This window comes from Herpailurus yagouaroundi, unplaced genomic scaffold, assembly GCF_014898765.1.
Source record: "Herpailurus yagouaroundi ecotype Mexico unplaced genomic scaffold, PumYag 139, whole genome shotgun sequence".
Classification (NCBI taxonomy): Eukaryota; Metazoa; Chordata; class Mammalia; order Carnivora; family Felidae; genus Herpailurus; species Herpailurus yagouaroundi.
In genome coordinates this window covers 49053004-49072968 of record NW_024412394.1, presented here as the reverse complement: position 1 = coordinate 49072968, position 19965 = coordinate 49053004, and the positions used below count along the sequence as shown (strand labels likewise).

General features: G+C 44.2%; 1 protein-coding gene across 7 annotated transcripts in view; it reads right to left on the bottom strand.

Moving 5' to 3' along the window:
- Positions 1-19965, bottom strand: part of ANKRD6 (ankyrin repeat domain 6) — a 216411-nt gene that overhangs the window by 21926 nt on the left and 174520 nt on the right. For 4 of the 7 annotated variants that reach the window (XM_040474163.1, XM_040474162.1, XM_040474164.1 and 1 more), the window contains 5 exons: positions 16980-17078; positions 10324-10422; positions 7652-7750; positions 3158-3256; positions 1431-1529 (listed from right to left, as the gene is read on the bottom strand). In XM_040474163.1, the coding sequence (XP_040330097.1) occupies positions 1431-1529; positions 3158-3256; positions 7652-7750; positions 10324-10422; positions 16980-17078 (495 nt within the window). Of the gene's footprint in view, positions 1-1430; positions 1530-3157; positions 3257-7651; positions 7751-10323; positions 10423-14416; positions 14755-16979; positions 17079-19965 lie in introns of those variants that run through there. The other 3 variants (XM_040474161.1, XM_040474165.1, XM_040474167.1) reach the window with 2 other exon arrangements.

Here is a 19965-nt window from a genome sequence, read left to right as displayed (position 1 = left end):
ACTAGGAATCACTTTGCAGGCTCAGGGTATTCTTCGTTTGGGTGGAGTCACTGAAAAAAATCAGTGTTCACTTAAGACCAGCTGTTTTCAACCTCTTACCAAATAGCCTATAATAAAGTTCATATTTTCTTTATATATCAGAAAAAGTTCAGACAATCAACCATGAAAGGAGGCTATAGACAAATGGAGCTTGATGGGCCAATTCCATATGTAAACGCTGGTGTTTCCCCAAGCAGAAGGCTATGAATAAACCAGGCCAATACAAATGTTAAATAATCCATCCTCTCCCATTGGGTGATCAAGTAAAGCTCCAGATAACTTGTTTTCCTGGGCAGCATGAAAACGCCACTATCCCATGGCCCTCCCCCACTGAAAGTAGCCAGGGAAACGTTCAGTTCGTTGCCAAGTCACTTAGTTGTGTGTACTGGGCAGTGGTTTCTAATCCTGGCTGCACGCTGGAATCAGTGGAGGAGCTTTACTAACTACTGATGCTGGGGTCCCGCCCCTGGCACGCATTTAATTGTTCTGAATTGTAGGTTGGGCGTGGTGATTTTTAAAGCTCCCAGGTGTCTGAAACATCCTGCCAAGGTGCAGAACCACTGGTTAGTGGGGGCTGGGTACAGGTAATCTGATGGACCAGAATCTGTTGGGGGCTGCAGAATGACAGGATGTATTTAGCTGTGTCAGTGGTTCTCAATCCTGACTGCACACTCAGGTCAGGAACTTTCTAACAATCCCATTACCTGGATTCTGGTCATTTAAACTTGGGTAGAATTCAGGAATGGTATTTATAACTGCCCTGTTGATTCTTATATGCAGCCAGGATCAGAAACCACTGTTATGGGGCATGGTTAACCTGAATAATGATTTTTAAAACTTCAAATATATGTACCCAAATGCAGAAATGTCAAACAATTTACCCATTTAGGTATCAATAAATGCCAAGACATTTAAAAAATCTAAATACTGAAGATCATGCACATTTCCATGGAACACTGTAGTAATCACAGCTTTATTGCACACCCCCCACTATACGGACAGATACAGACCACATACCCAATTTTACAGAGACCAGAGACTTCATCCGATCAAAGTGGCAGGGCAAGGAACAGAACTCTAATTCCCTTGCTTACTTACTAAGCCACAGTCTTCTTTGTGGGTTTCCTTTGTAAAAAGCATTAAAAGCAAAACCTGTCCCAAGATCTTCAGAAAATGTTTAATATGCAAATGTGGAGATACACACTGGAGTAAGAGCAGGCTCTCTTCCCTCTAGGAGGCCAGATAAATCAGGACCACAGGGACTCAGTGGAACACACATGCAAAGGGCAGCACGGGCCCGGTCCCAGACCTCTGCCCCCATTTGTGCTAACACACCTGTCAGCCTTGTGAGAATGGGGCCTGGCGGCCATGGGGAGGACACATGCACTGACCTGGTTCTTTTCATGGACAGAACAGAAAGCACTGAGGAGGAGCTTAATGATGGACAAGTGATTATAGCGTGCAGCAACGTGCAAACAGGTATCGCCTGCCTGCGGACAGAAATCAAACTCTGAGCACAATCTGAGCAATTACAAAAAGTTAAAAAAAAATCATTAAAAAACCCGGCAGACTAGCATATGTTCTTTAGAGGGTGTCAGCCTGAATTGAAATGATTCCCTTTACCGTAGACACTACTCCAAGACTCGCAGCTCCGTGCTGTCTGCAGCCCCACCTGCATTCTGCCATGCAGACTCTTTCAGGTCTCATACACTGGGTGCCTGCCCCCCACAAGGCCGTCACAAGAGCGAAGGCAGGCTCTGCTTACCCAGCACTTGATAAGAATCCACTGACCACAGCCTCTCCTGCAGCCCAAAGGCTCCAGAGTATACCGAATTAAGACCAACAGCACCACTTTGGAAACGAGCCCTTTTCCATCATGGGTTCCTCATGGCTCAAAGGACAGGGCAGCAGGGAGAGTGGTCAGATTTTAAGATCACATGTGTTCTAAAAAAATTAGAGCTGCATCCCATTTTAGCAGGACTCCAATATCTCATATGGGGCAGAGTAGTCTGGGGAGCTGATGAGGAAGCAATCACTGGGCATAAAACAGAACATTCAGAAAAACTCAGGATCAAGATCTTCCTTGGTGGTCACAGGCTAAGCTGCTCCCAGAGAGACAAAACGGGAGACAAAGTCATGACATTCTGCAGTGTTTTCTTGAGGTTTTCATCCTAACTTTGTCTAGAGATGGCAACCACTCAGCATAACCTTCTCCCCTGGATTAAGAAGGAGCACACGTGGGAAGCCTGGGTGGTTCAGTCAGTTGAACATCCGACTTTGGCTCAGGTCATGATCTCGCATTCATGGGTTCAAGCCCCACATCAGGTTCTGTGCTGACCGCTCAGAGCCTGGAACCTGCTTTGGATTCTGTGTCTCCCTCTCTCTGCCCCTCTCCTATTCACACTTTGTCTCAGTCTCTCAAAAAATAAAACGTTAAAAAAATTTTTTTAATAAAAATTAAAGAGAAAGAAAAAGGAGCCAAGCCCAAAGCCAAGGTTCAGGGCATTCTGAGACCCACTGTAGAAGAGTCTGCCTTCAGGGAGACCTCAACTAAGGCTTTTTGTGTGGGGGGTGAGGTGGGGGGTGGGGGAAGCCTCAATCTCTAGTTGAGAGCCTGAGGCATGGGACTTACAAAGGAAAAACGGCTGCTTTAGAGGGAGGAGGCACACCCATGTGACCTTGAAAGTCAAGCATTCTCTAAGAACTACTGACCCATCGGCTCATCTCAAGGGCACCTGGGTAATCGATTTGTAGATGCTGGCCAAGGAGCATCAGACCTCCCCTGGATGGCATCAACTGTACAACAATACGTGGGCAGGTTTCCTAGGCTCATCTGCCAGCACACGCTGTGAGAAATGTTAAAACAAACCCAGGCTGAGGAGCGAAGGGAAAAGAAGGGGGGAGAAAAACAGTGTTTGAGTCTTGATGACTCTTCCGACCCTAAAGAACCCCTTAGGACATAGCAAAAAAAAAAAAAAAAAAAAAGAATACTTTATAGATAGTCCCCAAATGCTTTTCACATTTTCATTTTCCAGATGTTAACACTCAAGTATGCTTTCGGAGTTATTTTCCTAGGTGACACAAGAGAGCACAAGAGAAGCCGGTGTTGTTCACCCACGTTATTTTTGAGGTCGGCTCGGGACCCGCCCAGCAGGAGGACTCGTGTGCTCTGGGGGTGGCTGTTCTGGCAGGCCAGGTGCAGAGCCGTGTTCCCCGCCTTGGAGAGAGGCAAGAGAAGGGAGGACACGTTAGCAACAAGCTTCTCGGCAGACCAGCGCCGGGCAGGCTTTGCAGAGGGGTGACGCTTACAGGGAGAGTGTCAATGTTCACATTCTCTGCTTCCTGATTGGTGATCCCAGCAGCAGAGGTGTTTCAGTGGCAAGAACATTTAATGTGGAATCCAAATGGGCACAAGAGGCACATCTGTCATAAAACCTTGGTTCCAAGTCCCAGCTCTACAACTTACGAGTTGAAAGTCACCGGTCAAGGCTCTTAACTATTCTCAGTCTTGAATTCCTTACCTGTTAAATGGAGTGTGACCCCTACGTCCTGAGGCTGTGAGGATGAATTCAGAGTGCCTAGGAGAGTATTCACTTAACGGTAAAATGCTGTGCACACAGCACCACGTTCCATTCCTTTTGAAGAGGACTGCATCCTTCCTGGCCAACACAGATAATAGCTGTGGCTACAAAACACCCCTGGAGTAAAGGCAAAACAGGCCACTTCCTAGAAGTGTAAGTAACTGAGATTCAACTTGTAAGCCTCTCGAAAATCGTCCATTCTTGTATTCTCCTTGAAACATCAAAATTTGAACTACGGATGAGGTACCCACATAGCAGGAAATACAATTATATCCATCACTTACCATACAAATAGAAACCCTCTAGCTCTTTGGACTCTATCCTCAATATGCCAAGTAAAAGTGACAGACAAGGGTCAGAATGATGTCCACAGTAATCTTACAGAAAGAATTCATGACATGAACAGAACTTTTTAAAACCATGCAAACAGTGCCCACAAAAGCTGCTGATAAAGAAAAGTAACAAGAAAAGCAGGCAGCACAAGAGGAGATTCAGTGTTAGAGAGGGCCTAGGAGCATACCGGAGGTTAAATCTATAAGCTCGGTGATTGTTCGGCTGAGCTAAAAAGCTGGGTCAGGACTGCAACTGTGTGGGCTCAAAGCTATTTCATTGCCTGTTTACAGCTTTGCCTCACCCAGGATCTGGATCACACAGCACTGTCTGGACACACTCACAGATGTTCTGTTCCTCACCTCTTGAAAAGAGGAATGAGTTTTATTAAAACACACACACAACAAAACTGTACATCACTGGTTCACTTACCTCCCCTCTCATACCCTTAGCTCTAAGTAGCCTGGTAGAATCTTTCTTCCTCACTGCTCCCTCCAGGAAGTTGGGGGTTGTAAACCTGAGGGTTTAGTGAACTCAGTGGTTACCAACCTTCTGCTGCACCTTAGAGTCACCTGCGGGAGCTTTTAAAACTATCAGCGCTCAGCTGCAATGCTTCCAGGGGCTCTGATTTACTTGGCCTGGGGGGAGGGGGGGTCTGAGAAGCTCAGGTTTTAGCACTAATGAAGTCCCAAATTCCAGGAAACCCCTCAGTTCAGGGGAAACTGGGACAGCCCGTTACCTTTGGCCTGGTTACCAGGTGAGTTTGTTTCTTCTCCCTTCTCTTTTTTTGTTTGTTGAAAGTTTTCCAGGAGATTTTAAAGCACAGCCAGGTAGACAGCCACTGCTAGCTTCCCTCTCAAAAACAAAGGATCTGCCCCCATTTTAAACCCTCCATTCCCTGTGGAAGGGCTCAGTGCCTGGCTTGCTGTGTGATTCTTACTGCACAAGGAGTAGTTTGTCTCAAAGGTGTTGGCTTCGTGGGATTATTAACTGTATTGAATAAACGAATGAAATAAAAGAAATCTGATGGTTCTAGAACTATGTACCAAACTGCTTTGCTAATAAGAAAATATTAATTATGCCGAAAAACATTTGGATCAAGAAAATTAAAAACCGTGGGTTAGCATAAACAAATTATGGTATGTTCACACACTGGAATATTACTTAGCAATAAAAAGGAATGAATTAGGGGCACCTGGGTGGCTCAGTTAAGTGTCTGACTTCAGTCAGGTCATGATCTCGCGGTTCATGAGTTCAAGCCCTGTGTCAGGCTTTGTGCTGACAGCTCAGAGCCTGGAGTCTGCTTTGTGTTCTAGGTCTCCCTTGCTCTCGGCCCCTCCCCCACTCTTACTCTGTCTCTCAAAAAATAAACATTAAAAAAAATGTTTTTAAGGAATTAATTAATCACACATGTAACAACATGGAGGAATCTCAAAAACATTAAGCTAACTGAAGGAAGTCACTTGCAGTGACTTAAAGAAGTCAGATACAAAATGCTGCATACTATACAATTCCATTTGTGTGACATTCTGGGAAAGACAGAACAGGAGCTGGGGGTGGTGGGTGGGAACACGGCCACCAAGGGGCACAAAGGAAGCCTTGGGGTGATGGAAACATCCTATTATCTTGATTGTGGTGGTGGTTACACAACTGTATACTTTTGCCAAAATTCATACAACAGTATACCTAAGACAGATGAACTTTATTGTATATGGATTATACCTCAGAAGCTGACATTTTGAAAACGTGACCTAGGTAGATCTATGTAGCAGGCATTTTTCCCATCCTAATAAGTACTTATTTCCAGACAGGGGCTGATCTAAGAAGAACCTTTCTTATATAACAGAATATGATTCACTCTTAAAAAAAGAGAGAAACTCTATCATTTGTGACACGTATGAACGTGGAGCACATTATGTATGCTAAATGAAACAAGCCAGACAGAGAAATAAATACTGTATGGTATCACTTAGATGTGGAGGGTAGGGCAAATAGGGAGAGGTTGGTAAGTACAAACTTTCAGTTTTTCGATGAATAAGGTCTAAGGATCTAATGTAAAACATGGTGATGACAGTTGGTAAACTATATTGTATAACCAAAATTTACAAAGACTAGAACTTCAATGTTTTCATCAAAAAAAAGTTTTAAAGGGTAAACGTGAGGTGATGGGTGTCTTAAGACATGTATACATATATGAAGCCATCACTTTGTACATTTTAAATATCTTATAATTTTATTTGTCTGTTATACCTCAGTAAAGCTGGGGGTGGGGCGCCTGGGTGGCTCAGTTGGTTAAGCGTCTGACTTCGGCTCAGGTCATGATCTCACAGTTCGTGAGTTCGAGCCCCATGTCGGGCTCTGAGCTGACAGCTCAGAGCCTGGAGCCTGCTTCAGATTCTGTGTCTCCCTGTCTCTCTGCCCCTCCCCTGCTTGCACTCTGTCTCTCTCTCAAAAATAAATAAACGTTAAAAAAAATAAATAAAAAATAAAGCTGGGGGTGGCAGAGGACTTTTCTAGAAGCTTCCTCAGAGGCTGTGGCTGGTACAGAACATGGAAGTCCTTCTTCTGGGATAACACCTACCTTTGCTTCCGCTGTTTTATCCATAGAGAACTTGTGGCTTTCCACAATACTTTTGGGGCCCTACACAGGATAGGAGGCAGTGTGGTGGAGTAGACAGACTCAGGATAGTTTATGGCCCTGACTGTGTCACAAACAAGTCAGGTGTCTTAGATAAGACTACCAGCTCCCAGCTTAGGCTTCCCTACCCATTAACTAGGAACCACCTACTTCTCAGAGTTCGAGGATCTAACGTACACCATGGATTCACCTACAACTCACATTCCACACAATGTACCATGGTGAAGAAATGAAGAAGCCACCAGTCTGCCAGGCATTATTGGAAATATTATGATGCATGGCTTGCTTCTTTTATTCAAGCTTCTGTCCCATGAGGGAACCATGAGAAACATTTAACGAGTAGATGACATCACAGAGCGGTGTGTGGTGCCAAGGGAGCCCTGTAGGAAATACCCTGATGCGCCTTTGGGGAGGGTGCGGCCGCGGCCCTGGAAGCCTGAGTTGGAAGTCTACAGGCAGGAATGAGGAGCGAGATACCCACAGGGAGCAGGGGTGAGCCCACTCTGATAGTACAAGAGGCACATACTAGGAAAAGCACAGGGAAGAGGCTGCAGACATAGACTGAGGCCACTCCAGGGAGGTCTGAGGCAGTGCCGGGCTGAGGAGCTTTACTGGAAGGTTTCTGGGCAGGGGAGGAACAGGATGCAGAAGGAGGGAGGCAAGCTGGCCAATCTGCTGTGAGGCTTCTGAAATAATGCTGGGATGCATTCAGTAATAATGAGCACATGAAGAGGGGGATAAGACCTGAGCAGTGCTGGGAGGGCAGACAGGAAAATGAGGGAGAACAGGTGCTACTGGCCTGCTTGCCTAACCGCACTCCAATAAACCAATGGGAAAGCAGGGAGTCCCAGGAGAGCCCAAAGGAAGTCAAAGCCACTCCAGTTTGTCTTGCTCACCACGGAGATTATGTTCACTATGGAGTTCCAAGCTTTCCTTTCCCCTGCCAGTTTCCACATGCTCTCCTAAGCTCTTGCTCTGCTCAGAGAGGAGGTTCCCACAGGGACAAAAGCCCATAGCCATCCTCACCTGTGAATGGGGAGTTCTAGCACCTGCTAGGCCTCACCTTGTTCTTGGCAAGCACGTTGGCTCCTGCTTTAACGAGCAATTTGGCTGACTGGCTAAAACCGTGCCAGGACGCTTCATGTAGGGCCGTATTCCCATCCTGAGGAACACATACAGAGACAGAGAACACATTACCCAAGACCGAAGTCATCTCATTATAATCAGTACATTGTAGCGTATTCCTAGGCCACACCACAGGTCCTTTTGATTTCAAAAGAGGCTTGTCGAGGCACCTGAGTGGCTCAGCTAAGCGTCCGGCTTCGGCTCAGGTCATGATCTCACAGCTCAGGAGTTCGAGTCCCGTGCTGGGCTCTGTGCTGACAGCTCAGGGCCTGGAACCTGCTTCAGATTCTGTGTCTCCCTCTCTCTTTCTGCCCCTCCCCCCGCTCATGCTCGCTCTCACACTCACACTCTCTTTCTCTCTCTCAGAAATAAACACTAAAAAGAAAAAAACCTTCTCATCTGAACCAGAGCCCAGAAAATGATTTCAGTGGCTAGTTTCTCCATTCTCCCAGAAATAGTACGTAACAAGTACCATTTTAGATTTACGATGTACAATGGATGCCTTCAGGCATTAGGGCTTAAATCTCCCTGGGAACCCTGGCTGAAAAAGGCTCATCCACAGGTCACATTTAACAGAAAGCAACATCAAGATGGCAGGCAGATGTTCATTCCTTCCCACCTCCATCACTCCTTGGGGTCTGCTCCGCTCTGCTCCTGACCCCAGAGAGAACCCTGCAAAGTCCAGGCAAACGAAGAGTCCAGCTCCGTAAGTTGCCGGGCCCAAGGACCAGGGAGGCAGATTCCTCCTCTCTTTTTCTTTCCCCAAATTTAATCTGACCCAGCTTAATCCAACGTCTCAGGGACCGAAATAAATAAGCAGGCACCAAGAAAGCAGTGAGTTGTAAATAATATAAACAAGTGTCCTCAATATGTGGCTTAAAAAAAAAAAAAACCAACCAATTAACAAACACAGCTGTATTCGGTTAACTTCCTACAGAAAAAGAAATATTAAATGCAGTGAAGTGTGTGGGGTGGGGCTGAGAGGGTCGGGGTTACAGGGAGAGAGAAGCACAGAGAGGAGAGGTAGAGAGACCACCTGTGCTGTTCCAGGTCAGAGAGCAGGGCACTGTCCAGTCATGTCCAGGCACTGGCTCTGACTTTATTCATCCATACCATGAGACAGGCTGAATGGTGTGGACAACCCACAAGTGGAAGTCTAGGCTCTCAAAGGCCATAGTCGGGGAGTGACCCTACAGAGTGAAATGGTGCTGGGAAGGTCAGTGGCGATGTGCGGCCTGGCCAGTGGGACTGACTGCACAACGCAGGAAGCAAAAGTAAAAGTGACTGGACAGGGGCACTGTTGAGGGGGCCTCCAGTGTGCTGATGTGATCTGCTTCTTGATCTGGGGGCTCACATAGATGTGCTCTGTTAGTGAACACTCATGGAACTTTACACGTATAACGTGCACATTTTTCTGTATATATATTACATGTAATAAAAAGTTGTCTAAAAAAGTAAGCAGAGGCTGAACTGCACCTAATTGTGAAGTTCCATGTTTTAAGACTGTTTAACAATTTATTTATTTTTTTATTACATTTATTTATTTTTGAGAGACAGAAAAGACAGAGCACAAGTGAGAGAGGGGCAGAGAGAAGAGGAGACACAGAATCCAAAGCAGGCTCCAGGCTCTGAGATGTCAGCACAGAGCCCGCTGCGGGGCTTGAACTCACGAACCGTGAGATATGACCTGAGCCGAAGTCGGTTGCTTAACCGACTGAGCCATCCAGGCACCCCGAGGCTGTTTAACAATTTAAAAGCAACAAATCAGGAGCACCTGGGTGGCTCAGTAGGTAAAGCGTCAGACTTTGGCTGAGGTCATACCTCACGGTTCATGAGTTCGAGCCCCTCAGCGGGCTCTGTGCTGACAGCTCAGAGCCTGGAGACTGCTTCGGATTTTGTGTCTCCTCCTCTCTCTTCTTCTCCCTCACATGTGCTCTGTCTTTCTCTGTCTCTCAAAAATAAATAAATAAAAGCAACAAATCAATATGTCATTGGGATTTGTTAAAGAATTGATTTTGGGGGGCGCCTGGGTGGCGCAGTCGGTTAAGCATCCGACTTCAGCCAGGTCACGATCTCGCGGTCTGTGGGTTTGAGCCCCGCGTCGGGCTCTGGGCTGATGGCTCAGAGCCTGGAGCCTGTTTCCGATTCTGTGTCTCCCTCTCTCTCTGCCCCCCCCCCGTTCATGCTCTGTCTCTCTCTGTCCCAAAAATAAAAAAATTTTTAAACGTTGAAAAAAAAAAAAAGAATTGATTTTGCTTATTGTTTTTCTTCCAATATTGTTTAAATAAATTAACTTGCTCACTTTCCTTCAAAAAAAAAAAAATTGGAAATAGAGTCCGGGGCACATCCCTTTCCCCACCCAAGCCTCCACAGATCATTATTTCTAGACTTTTTTTTTTACCATTTATACATATGTGGTTGCCCACTGCTGCCACAGAACAGGGTAAAGGATCAAAAAAATTAATATTTATTGGGATATTAGATACTCTTGCAAAAGAAAGGCTGAATTTACCATGTTAACTCACGATAAATAGGACTCAGCAATGATAACATATTGAGTCGTCACAAGTTCCCCAAGCAGGGTCCTCAGGCTGATATGCCCCATGTCACCTTGTCTTGGCGGTCCAGAGCACAGCCCTCCTGGATGAGCGCCGCGATGACTTCCGTGTTCCCCACCACTGTGGCTCGGTGCAAGGCGGTCTGATCCCCCTGCAGAGTGACACGTAGGCAGGAACAGCAGTCAGCTCTCCCAACCCCCCACTGCACCACTCACTACTCTGACACAAGGACATCTCCATCCTCGATTGCAACAGACTGGTCACCCTGCCAGGTGGTGCATTTTTGTTCACAAACTTAGTGGGAATCTCAAACCAACCACAAAACAGCTCCAGAGCTGACTTTGGAATGAGGGTCAGGCACTCACCCGCCACCCCAAGGAAAGGCAGTGTTCAGAGGGAATATGACTGTCACATCTGTGAAAAGCTAGACTGTGTGTGTGATACAATTAAACCAGCAATCTTTACTCCCCATTGAGTTCTCTACTCCCCACTTTCTCTCAGAGGAATGACTATCCAGCCATGCCAGTTAGCAACACTCATGATTTGATGACGGGTACGTTTTTTTTTTTTTTTTTTTTTTTTTTTTTGACTTTATGGGCCAAGAGCAATGGAGGGATTTATGCTGTGTCATCTGAGGACTCCAGGACTACAAGCTGTGTAAGTCATTGTGTAAGTCTATGAAGCCTCTTCTGATATTTCATGACAGCATCCTCACTGACTTATGATGTATTTGACCCCTTTTTCTATAATCAGGTGCCTGGGACTGCCGACCTTCTCTTTCTCCATCAGGGCACCAAAGGGAACTTGACTCTTGCCCCAACTGCATTAGAGAGGAGGTAAGATGGTCAAGATAAGAGAGAGTTCTAAAGTCTCTAAGAGCAATCTCATCTCTGACATGTACGCAGGAAGTCCAGTTGAGACAAATCAAGTCTAGCCTGGGGTCCAAACTGAAATGGGGAGAAAGGTGAACAGTGTGGGAAACTTCTTGTAGGAAGGAAGGGGTATGGGGCAAGGGGTTCAGGAGATGTGAGTCTTACACAGCCTTGGGAAACACAGGCCACCTTGCTGCGCCTTGGGTTGAGGGGTGGATGACCTCCAAGGTCTCTCCCTTCCCTTCTTGGGTTCTAGGATTTGGTTGGTAAGAGTTTTGCATACATAAAATGTTCTGGTGGAGCACCAGAGGGGCAAAGGCACCTCTTGTGGCATCCCTTGTCCTGAGCCCAAGAGAGGAAAGAGAGACTATTATAAGACAGAAAACATGGGGATTTTGAAAAGAGGGATGCACTGCTACCTATAAATAGCCTTAATGAAATGCTGAGTCTACTTACCGAACACCCTAGAATCTATAACCAACAACAGTGCACATTAAAAGCACTTAATCCAAGAATCAATTCTGGAGATGGATGGTGGTAATGGTTGTATAACAACGTGAATGCACTCAATGCCACTGAGTGTACAGTAAAAAATGGTTAAAATGGTAAATTTTATGTTACATGCATTTTATCACAATAAAAAAGCACTTAATGCTATTTAAAACTCAAATTCACTTTCTTAAAATTAAAAAAAAAAAACCTCCATTTAAAAATCCATGAGGGGAAATGATTTTTATTTTCTTCCTCATAATTTTTAATACTTTCCAACTTTTTATATTTAACACATATAATTTTAGCAACAGCAAACACTGCTATTTATTAAAAGTCTAAGCTGTAACAATATATATTAATAATGGGATTGTCCACATCTTATAATCTTTTCTCACTGTTCAGTTGTAGAATTTAAGGGATTTACACAGTGATGGGTCAGGACATCCAGCTCCATTATTATGATTTATCCACTGTCCACAGCATTTCTATCATGAACCCTCCCCTTGGCATCCTAAATCCTTATTCCCAGTATAAATTAGGTTTGGACATGGCTTTCTTCTCATGCATCTTCCCAGACCCCTCACTCAAGAAGAACCCTTTCTGCATGCCTTGTAGTCACAAGAGAATGTGGCCACTGGATCAGTGGCTGCAGGAGGTGTGTAAAGCCATTAATGTCCGTCTCAAACATCTTCAGGAGTGTTTCCAGATGATGTACACTTAATGTCCAAACAAGTAATACTATGAGAAACTGCCCAAGTCTTAACTTTATAAGAATTTCCAAGACTGGCATTTCCCCATCAGAATGGTGACAAGTTTTCCCAAAATGGACCTCAAGTGCAGTTTATGACCTGATGAGAAAGATGGTGCTCTGTTCTTGGCAAGAAAGAGGAGACCACAGCTCACTCCTCCAGAGTAAACACCGACAAGCCCTTTTCATATTCCCACAGACTGCTGGCACTCTACTCAGCACTCCACCAACCTTTTTGCATAATAGGTTCTGTCCCAGTCATGCACAAAGCCTCAAACTCATGGGTCGTGTTGGCCACTCTTCCATGCGAGTCATGGCACAAAGGGCCTCTGCTGGTTAAGGCACATTCTAAGCTAAGCCTTGCTACAGGTCATTGGTTTATTGTGTTTCACAAGCTGCCACTAAATCACGAATTGAGGCAGCTTTGGAGCCAGAACATCACCATTATTTATTACTTGCTCTCAGCATGAATCTACTGTTTTTGCTTCCCTGTGGAGAGGACTTTCCTTTGCGAAACTCTAACTCAGTGAAAGAAGCTAAATCTAACTTTCAGTTTAGCCTTTGGAAATTCCCAGGTGGGTTATCGAGACTCAAGGAGATCTAACGACTTCTGTGAGGTTGCAGCGAGAACACAAATTGTCCTAAGCCACTGGCACCGGTGTCTCCTGTAGTGACCTTTTAGAGGCACTGCCTGTCTCCAGGCCATAGCTTCCCCTCCGTCTTTACTCCCCTCTGAGACCTCACTCAGCCTGGGTCCTGGCCTCATGAGTTGGATAAACACTGCTGGGAAGGCACCAACATCAGCCTTTCCACCATAAGTGGCTGCCCTTTAGCTCTGTCATTAGCTTTGGGAACACTACACGGGACAATTCTGGAGGACTGAGTAAGACACTTTCTCTGGCCTAAAAACCCAGCTACCCTAAAGTTACCAAGATGAGAGTTAAACTCAGAGAGACATGAAATACATAAGCAAAGGGACACCTTGGGCTATCTTAGGCTACTCTTCCCAGAACACAATACAATAAAGCACCTGAGACCCTCAATTGAAATAGGGCCAATTTCCTGGAAATCACCTTCCTCCTCTAAAATTTACTGTGGGAACATTTCCTCTGTGAAATAGGACCCAGAAGACAATAAAATGTGTCCTCAATACATACTTATTAACAGACCCAAGCAGCATCTTTGACATAATCCTTATTTCTATGATATAAATAAACCCTGAAATTCTGAAACTTTGAAAAAAGATGCTAGAAAAAATATGACACTCTTGTCAGCAGTTACTCGTTCAATGCATATTTATTGACTCTCTACTGTACTCCAAGTGGCATCATTTTATTGATAAAAACAAAAAACAAAAAACTAAGGCTCAGGGCAGTTCAGTGCCTAGCCTAGGATAACCAGCTAATTCGGGGTAGCATGGTCAAGCCAGAATTCAATCTGTCAAGGCTCTTTGCACCTACTCCAAGCTCGTTCCACCCTATGAAGTCAATTAGCCCCAGTGCAGGCCTTAAAAAAGATCAGGTCCCTCTGTGGGGTTGGAGCTGCCTCTTTATGGCATCATCTAGCTAAGTGCTTTAACACAGTGCCCTGGCCACTACAGGTGCCCAAGAAGTATTTGCCAAATGATTAACTACAAAGAAGCAGAAGGAAAAACACTGCAGTGGGAAACTCGGAGAGCCAGCAACCTTGCAGTTTGGCATTTTGATTTGGAACATGCTGACCTGTTTGCAAAGTGCATGAACTGCCAGCTCTCAATTTTTCTGACTTCAGAAAAATTGACTTTGGGAACTTAAGGCGTTTGGAACCTCTGAGGTCTCAATATTTGTTTCACAATGCTTTTAGTTCTCTCTCCTACATGATGAAAAAGAATGAGCACAGTACAGGCAGATTTCAAAGCTAAGCTCATGGAAGAAACCCGAGTCATGCAAAGGTGGAACATGTCCCTCTTCAGGAGGAATCCCTCCCAGGAGGCACAGACAGACATGTTGCAAGGAAGCCCGAGACAGCGTAGGTGTGCAAAGCAAATTGCTGACCTCTTGTTCTCTCTCTGATCTTCTAGGGTTCTTCCTAGCCTTTCTTCTCTGTTTTTTCTTATTTTTTTCTTCCTTCATGGCTTTTATCATGGCCACAGGGTCCTGGGCTATTTCTGAGGTAGGGGCCGTGTGGTTGCTCATTGACCAATCAGAGATGGCATTAGAGCTCCAATGTGTGTTGACAGGATTGGCAGGAAGCCAAGGGGAATTTTCTCCTGGAGTTGCATATTCTAAAGAACTGGTTTCCACAGGTTGAAATTCATAATAATCCCACTCCAGGCCACTGGAGGTCATTCTTCAACTAATTCTCAGTCCTTACTGTGACATAAGGAACGTATCTGTAGAATATGAAGTTAGAAGTAAATTCTTCATAATATTAACATTCTCTATTTCTACCCATCATCCAAGACAGGTAACTTCTGAACTGATTATTTCCAATAATTAATATCCCAGCTTCTTTAAAAAAACACATATAGTTTTCTTCTTCAGATTCTTGCATTAAGTTTCAAAGCCGATCAACAGGCATGGTAAATACGTAGAAGAGAGACGTGAACAATATTCTGGTGAACACATTACTTCAGAATTCTACCTTCTCCATTCCCAGCAGCTTTTACACTGTTTTGTTCTGGTGTTTCTGTTTTGTTTGTCTGTCTTGATTTAAGTTATCAGGGACAAGCAATGTATAGATTGATTAGGTCAAGGAGAAGATGCAAGAAAATACATTATTCCAATAAATGAAACACATTGTTCCCATCTAAAAGTAGAGGTGAATTTCCTTTTGCTGACATGTCTCCCCTTAGCTACCTTGTGAAAACTCCTATTTTACTTCCTACCTTGCCTGATATAAACGCCCACAGTTCTAAGAAGTTAGCATGGCTCTTGCTGCATGAGAACACAGTGATTCTTGGAGCTCAAGAGCTGAGGCAGGAGTTGGCGGACCTGGCATGGTAGCCTTGCCACCATGGCCAGTGAGGACTTCAGTTATGCAAAGAGAAGACCAGAGGCATCCCAACATGTTTGCACCAGCATCCCAATGCCCTGCCTTTTCTGTGGTCAGAATGTCTTCTCTCTCCTTGTATTTTCACTCCTGTCATCTAAGGATATGATAGAATCAGGAATGTTATCATGGTTACAGTGTAGGGAAAATGTATTATGACCCAAGGTAGAAATCAACAGCTGAAAGTTAAATCAGCATCTTTTGAAAGTAACATTTTTGATGACCCAATGATTCCAAATATAACCAGAGATTTATGAATGATACTGGACAGCCTTCTGCCTGTACATAAAACAATGACATTTAGTCATTTCTTTGTGAATGCTGTCCTTCTCACCATATGTTTGCCAAGTTTTAGGACATTACAAAGATACCTACAGAAAACTAGATGCACTTTGGTAACCTATACCCTGCTAGCACACCTGAGGGGCTAAAATTTGATTAACACTCCCATACCCTCAGTTATCAAAGGTCAATCAGGAAGAGATTATGATATGTGCAAGTTCTGTAAGATTCTCTGTTCCTCACAAAACTTCTTGTTTCTTAAAGTCCTACCACACAAATTAGAGTTGAAATTAGGAACAGTTTCTGAAAATAATTTCCAATTACATTATCATAAGGCTGTTTCCTAATAGCTCACTGGAGGACAATTCATTTCATCTTATTTATATCCTCTTCTTAGAGAATCTACTTCCTCAAAGATCCAATAGGCAACCCTGTGCACCACATGACCTCATCCCCACCACTGGTGATTGAGTCAGGAATGAATACTTGACTGTAGAGGAGCCAATTGGAGTCTTTGTCTACATAATCTGAATGAAGAAACTCAAAATCTTTTTTTTTTTTTTTTTAAGTCGGCTTCATGCCCAGTGCAGAACCCAACGGGGGCTTGAATTAATGACCCTGAGATCAAGACCTGAGCTGAGATCAAGAGTTGAACACTCTCAGCTGACTGAGCCGCCCAGGTGCCCCAGAGACTGAGTCTTAATAAAGGCATAACATGAGAGGAAACTCTTTCAGGATGCTTCCTTTTTCTTGGATTCCATGATATGTTAATTTTTTATTTGAACAGGTCCTTTAAAACTAAACGTATCCTAAGAGAAATCAAAGTGAGAAGAGGAAAAAGTCAAGTTTTTAAGCCCCACTTTTTCTCTAACGGTAAGCTTGGTCAATGACACATTTCCCACAGGCCTTGCCCACACTCACTCGTGTGTGTGTGTGTGTGTGTGTGTGTGTGTGTGTGTGGTGTGCTCCTTCACACCAAGACAGGACATAGACAATATGCCTTTGAGGCTCTAGACGTAGATGATACTAGATAGCACATGAACCATGATGGGAAAACCACCCCAAACTTGCAAACTATAGCTTGCTACTGGGAATGGGTCCCAGGATAGGTCTTCAAGAAGAAGGTCCCCGTGGGGACCCCATGGAGACCAAGATGGAGCTAAAAAGTGCTAGGAGAGCATCTTCTACCCTCCCACTGCCTAGCTGCTTACATACTATACTGTGTATTTCCAGATAGACAAGCTCCCAAACAACCCATCCCAATAGAATGTGGTTTCTACTCACATCATCCTGAACATCAAGGTCACAGCCAGCCTTCAGCAAGATCTGGACCACAGAAAGATGGCCCTTATTGGCAGCAAGATGAAGGGGGGTCCGGCCATGCTGTTAATGCAAAGGAAACACTGATTTCAGAACAGGATATCAAAACCACTTCCCTAGAGGCAGGTGTGGCCCTAGAGCAAGCTTTACACAGTCGGAGCCCCCTTCCCCTTCAGTTCGGCAGGAGATCCTTATATATTTACTCAGAATTCAAGTTTGTCTCTGTTAACCTTTGTAATTGGCATTGTAATAAATGAATAAAATATGCTAAAAACGCGAAGATTTCCTTTGGTGAATAATTTCTACTCCACACTCATCAAACAAATAGGAAAATGAAGAGTTTCATGTTTTCTCTTATTTTCTCCTTGGTGCTAACACTCAGGGATGATGAAGTGGTCACAATGAATCAGATGGGGCAAAAGATGAAAGAACAGCAAAAGGTCAAGCTAATCAGCCCCAGAAAAATCTGGTTAGTAATTATTAAAATTTGAAACTACTGGCCAGACTGTTCTGAATAGGTTCTCCCTTTTTTTTTTTTAATTTTTTTTTTGAACGTTTATTTATTTTTGGGACAGAGAGAGACAGAGCATGAACGAGGGGCAGAGAGAGAGGGAGACACAGAATCAGAAACAGGCTCCAGGCTCCGAGCCATCAGCCCAGAGCCCGACGCGGGGCTCGAACTCGCGGACCGCGAGATCGTGACCTGGCTGAAGTCGGACGCTTAACTGACTGCGCCACCCAGGCGCCCCGGTTCTCCCTTTTTTTAAACAAAATTTAAAATTACAAAATAGGGGCGCCTGGGTGGCTCAGTCCGTTAAGCCGTTGACTTCGGCTCAGGTCATGATCTCACATTTCATGAGTTTGAGCCCTGCATTGGGTTCTGTGCTGACAGCTTGGAGCCTGGAATGTGCTGTGTATTCTGTGTCTCCCTCTCTCTCTCTGCCCCTCCCCGGCTCCCACTCTCTCTCAAAAATAAGTAAACATTAAAAAAAATATTTAAATAAAATAAAATTACAAAATATTTCAGCCATTCAAAAATATGAATATTTTTAAATGTACATACCTACAAGTCACTTTAAGAAAACCTTAGAGAAATTATAGATGTTCCTTTTGAACCTCTTCCAGATTTCATTTCCCTTCAGCTCCAGAGGTAATCACTCTTTTTTTTTTTTTTAAGATTTTATTTTTAAATAATCTCTACACCCAAGATGGGGTTTAAACTCACAACCCCAAGATCAAGAGTTGTATGCTCTACCGACTGAGCCAGCCAGGCACCACAAGGTATTGGTATTCTTAAATTAAATTAAATTAAATTAAATCTGGTATTTTTCATTCCTTTGCCTTTAATTACATATTTTGCTACGTGGGTATAGCCATAGATAATAAATATTGTTTTGCTTATTTTAGAATCTTACATAAATAGCATTAAACTCTTAAAGTATCACTTGGCAATTTTTGTCCAATGTCATATTTTTGAGATTTCTTCTCATATTGTCGCATGTAGTTCCAGATCATTTATTCATTATTCACCCATTCCCTACTGATGGGCATCCAGGTTCTTTTCAGTGGTTTGCAGAACGCACTTGTGTGCACGTCTCCCTATGCACCTGAATAGGCTTCTTAGCCTTGTGATCGGGTCACAGAAAGGACTGTTTCTTCAATAGCCCTCTAGTATAACACGGAGGGTAACACCCAGAATAACTCTTCAGTGTAAATCAACTTCTATCCAGAGAACTGACCTTGCGAAACTCCAAATTCTAAAGGGGACATCGTATTTCCTTTGCTTTTCCCTTCAAGTTCACTGTGAAGAAATCTACCTCCTGCTTCAAAAATCATTTAGCCACTGGCTCCCATCCATACTGAAACACACCCTGACGGGCTCATATGGGTCTCTTAATAAGGGAGAAATAGTCTCTTACATCTCTCTACACCTCAATAAAATTCTCCAAAGACCTTTATTGATATTCGAGCGGAATAAACTCATTTATGATCTCCATAAAGTGTCAGTTTGCCATGGGTAACTAGCCGTGGAGGAAAACACAGATAGCAGACAATAAAGGATCTTAATTTCTACGCATGAAATGCAATCAAAGCACTAGAATGATTCTGTAAAGAAAGAGGTCAGAGCTCACTTTAAAATTAGAATTCTTAATTAAGAAAAAAGTTAGTCCCAACAAAGTGGGCTATAAAAAGCCTTCATAAAAAGGCAATGTCTGAGAAGAGATGGAGTGACCTTCCTTGGCTAGCAACTGTCTCAGTGCACACTGCTTAACCTTGATTCTTTCCATGAAAGTCCACAGCTGATCAGATGGAGCAAAATAAGCAGGTTCCACTCACTGGGCCTGGTCCCAGGCTCCATCTGTCATCACGTGTCCTTCTTAAGGACATCAGAAAATGACCTTCACCAAGTTTCTAGGCATTATGACACACAGAAAGTTTGTTACTCTCGGGAGGAGACGGATGTGTGTGCTGTGAGGAAGGCTGACAGGACGGTAGGACACAAGTGCTTCTGAGCAACTGAAAACATAAACCATGATGAGGAGAGTTTGCTGGAGAGAGCCTGGAAGAGAGGACAAAGGACAAGGAATCTCAGGGTGTCAGATGAGGGAAGCCTGAGGAACATCCTCGTCAGGAACCAGATGTGGCTGGTTGGAAGCTGAGGCACAAGGAGGCAAAAGGGTTTGCCCAAGTGAACACAAATAAGCAGAAGACAGAAGGAAATGGTGCTGTGGTTCAAACCAGGTCATACCTGGGAAGGTGCTTTAGAAACTATAAATTACTAACAAGATGCCTTGGACTGGCATCCAAAGTCAACAGAGAATCCTCTCTCTGCAGAAAGGACAGGCTGGAGGCAACGGAGCCTGACGTGCCCAGTTCAAATCCCAGCTCTGACTAATCACCCCTATGGAACTTTGTCCACAACACTCTCCTGAGCCCATTTTCTCACCTA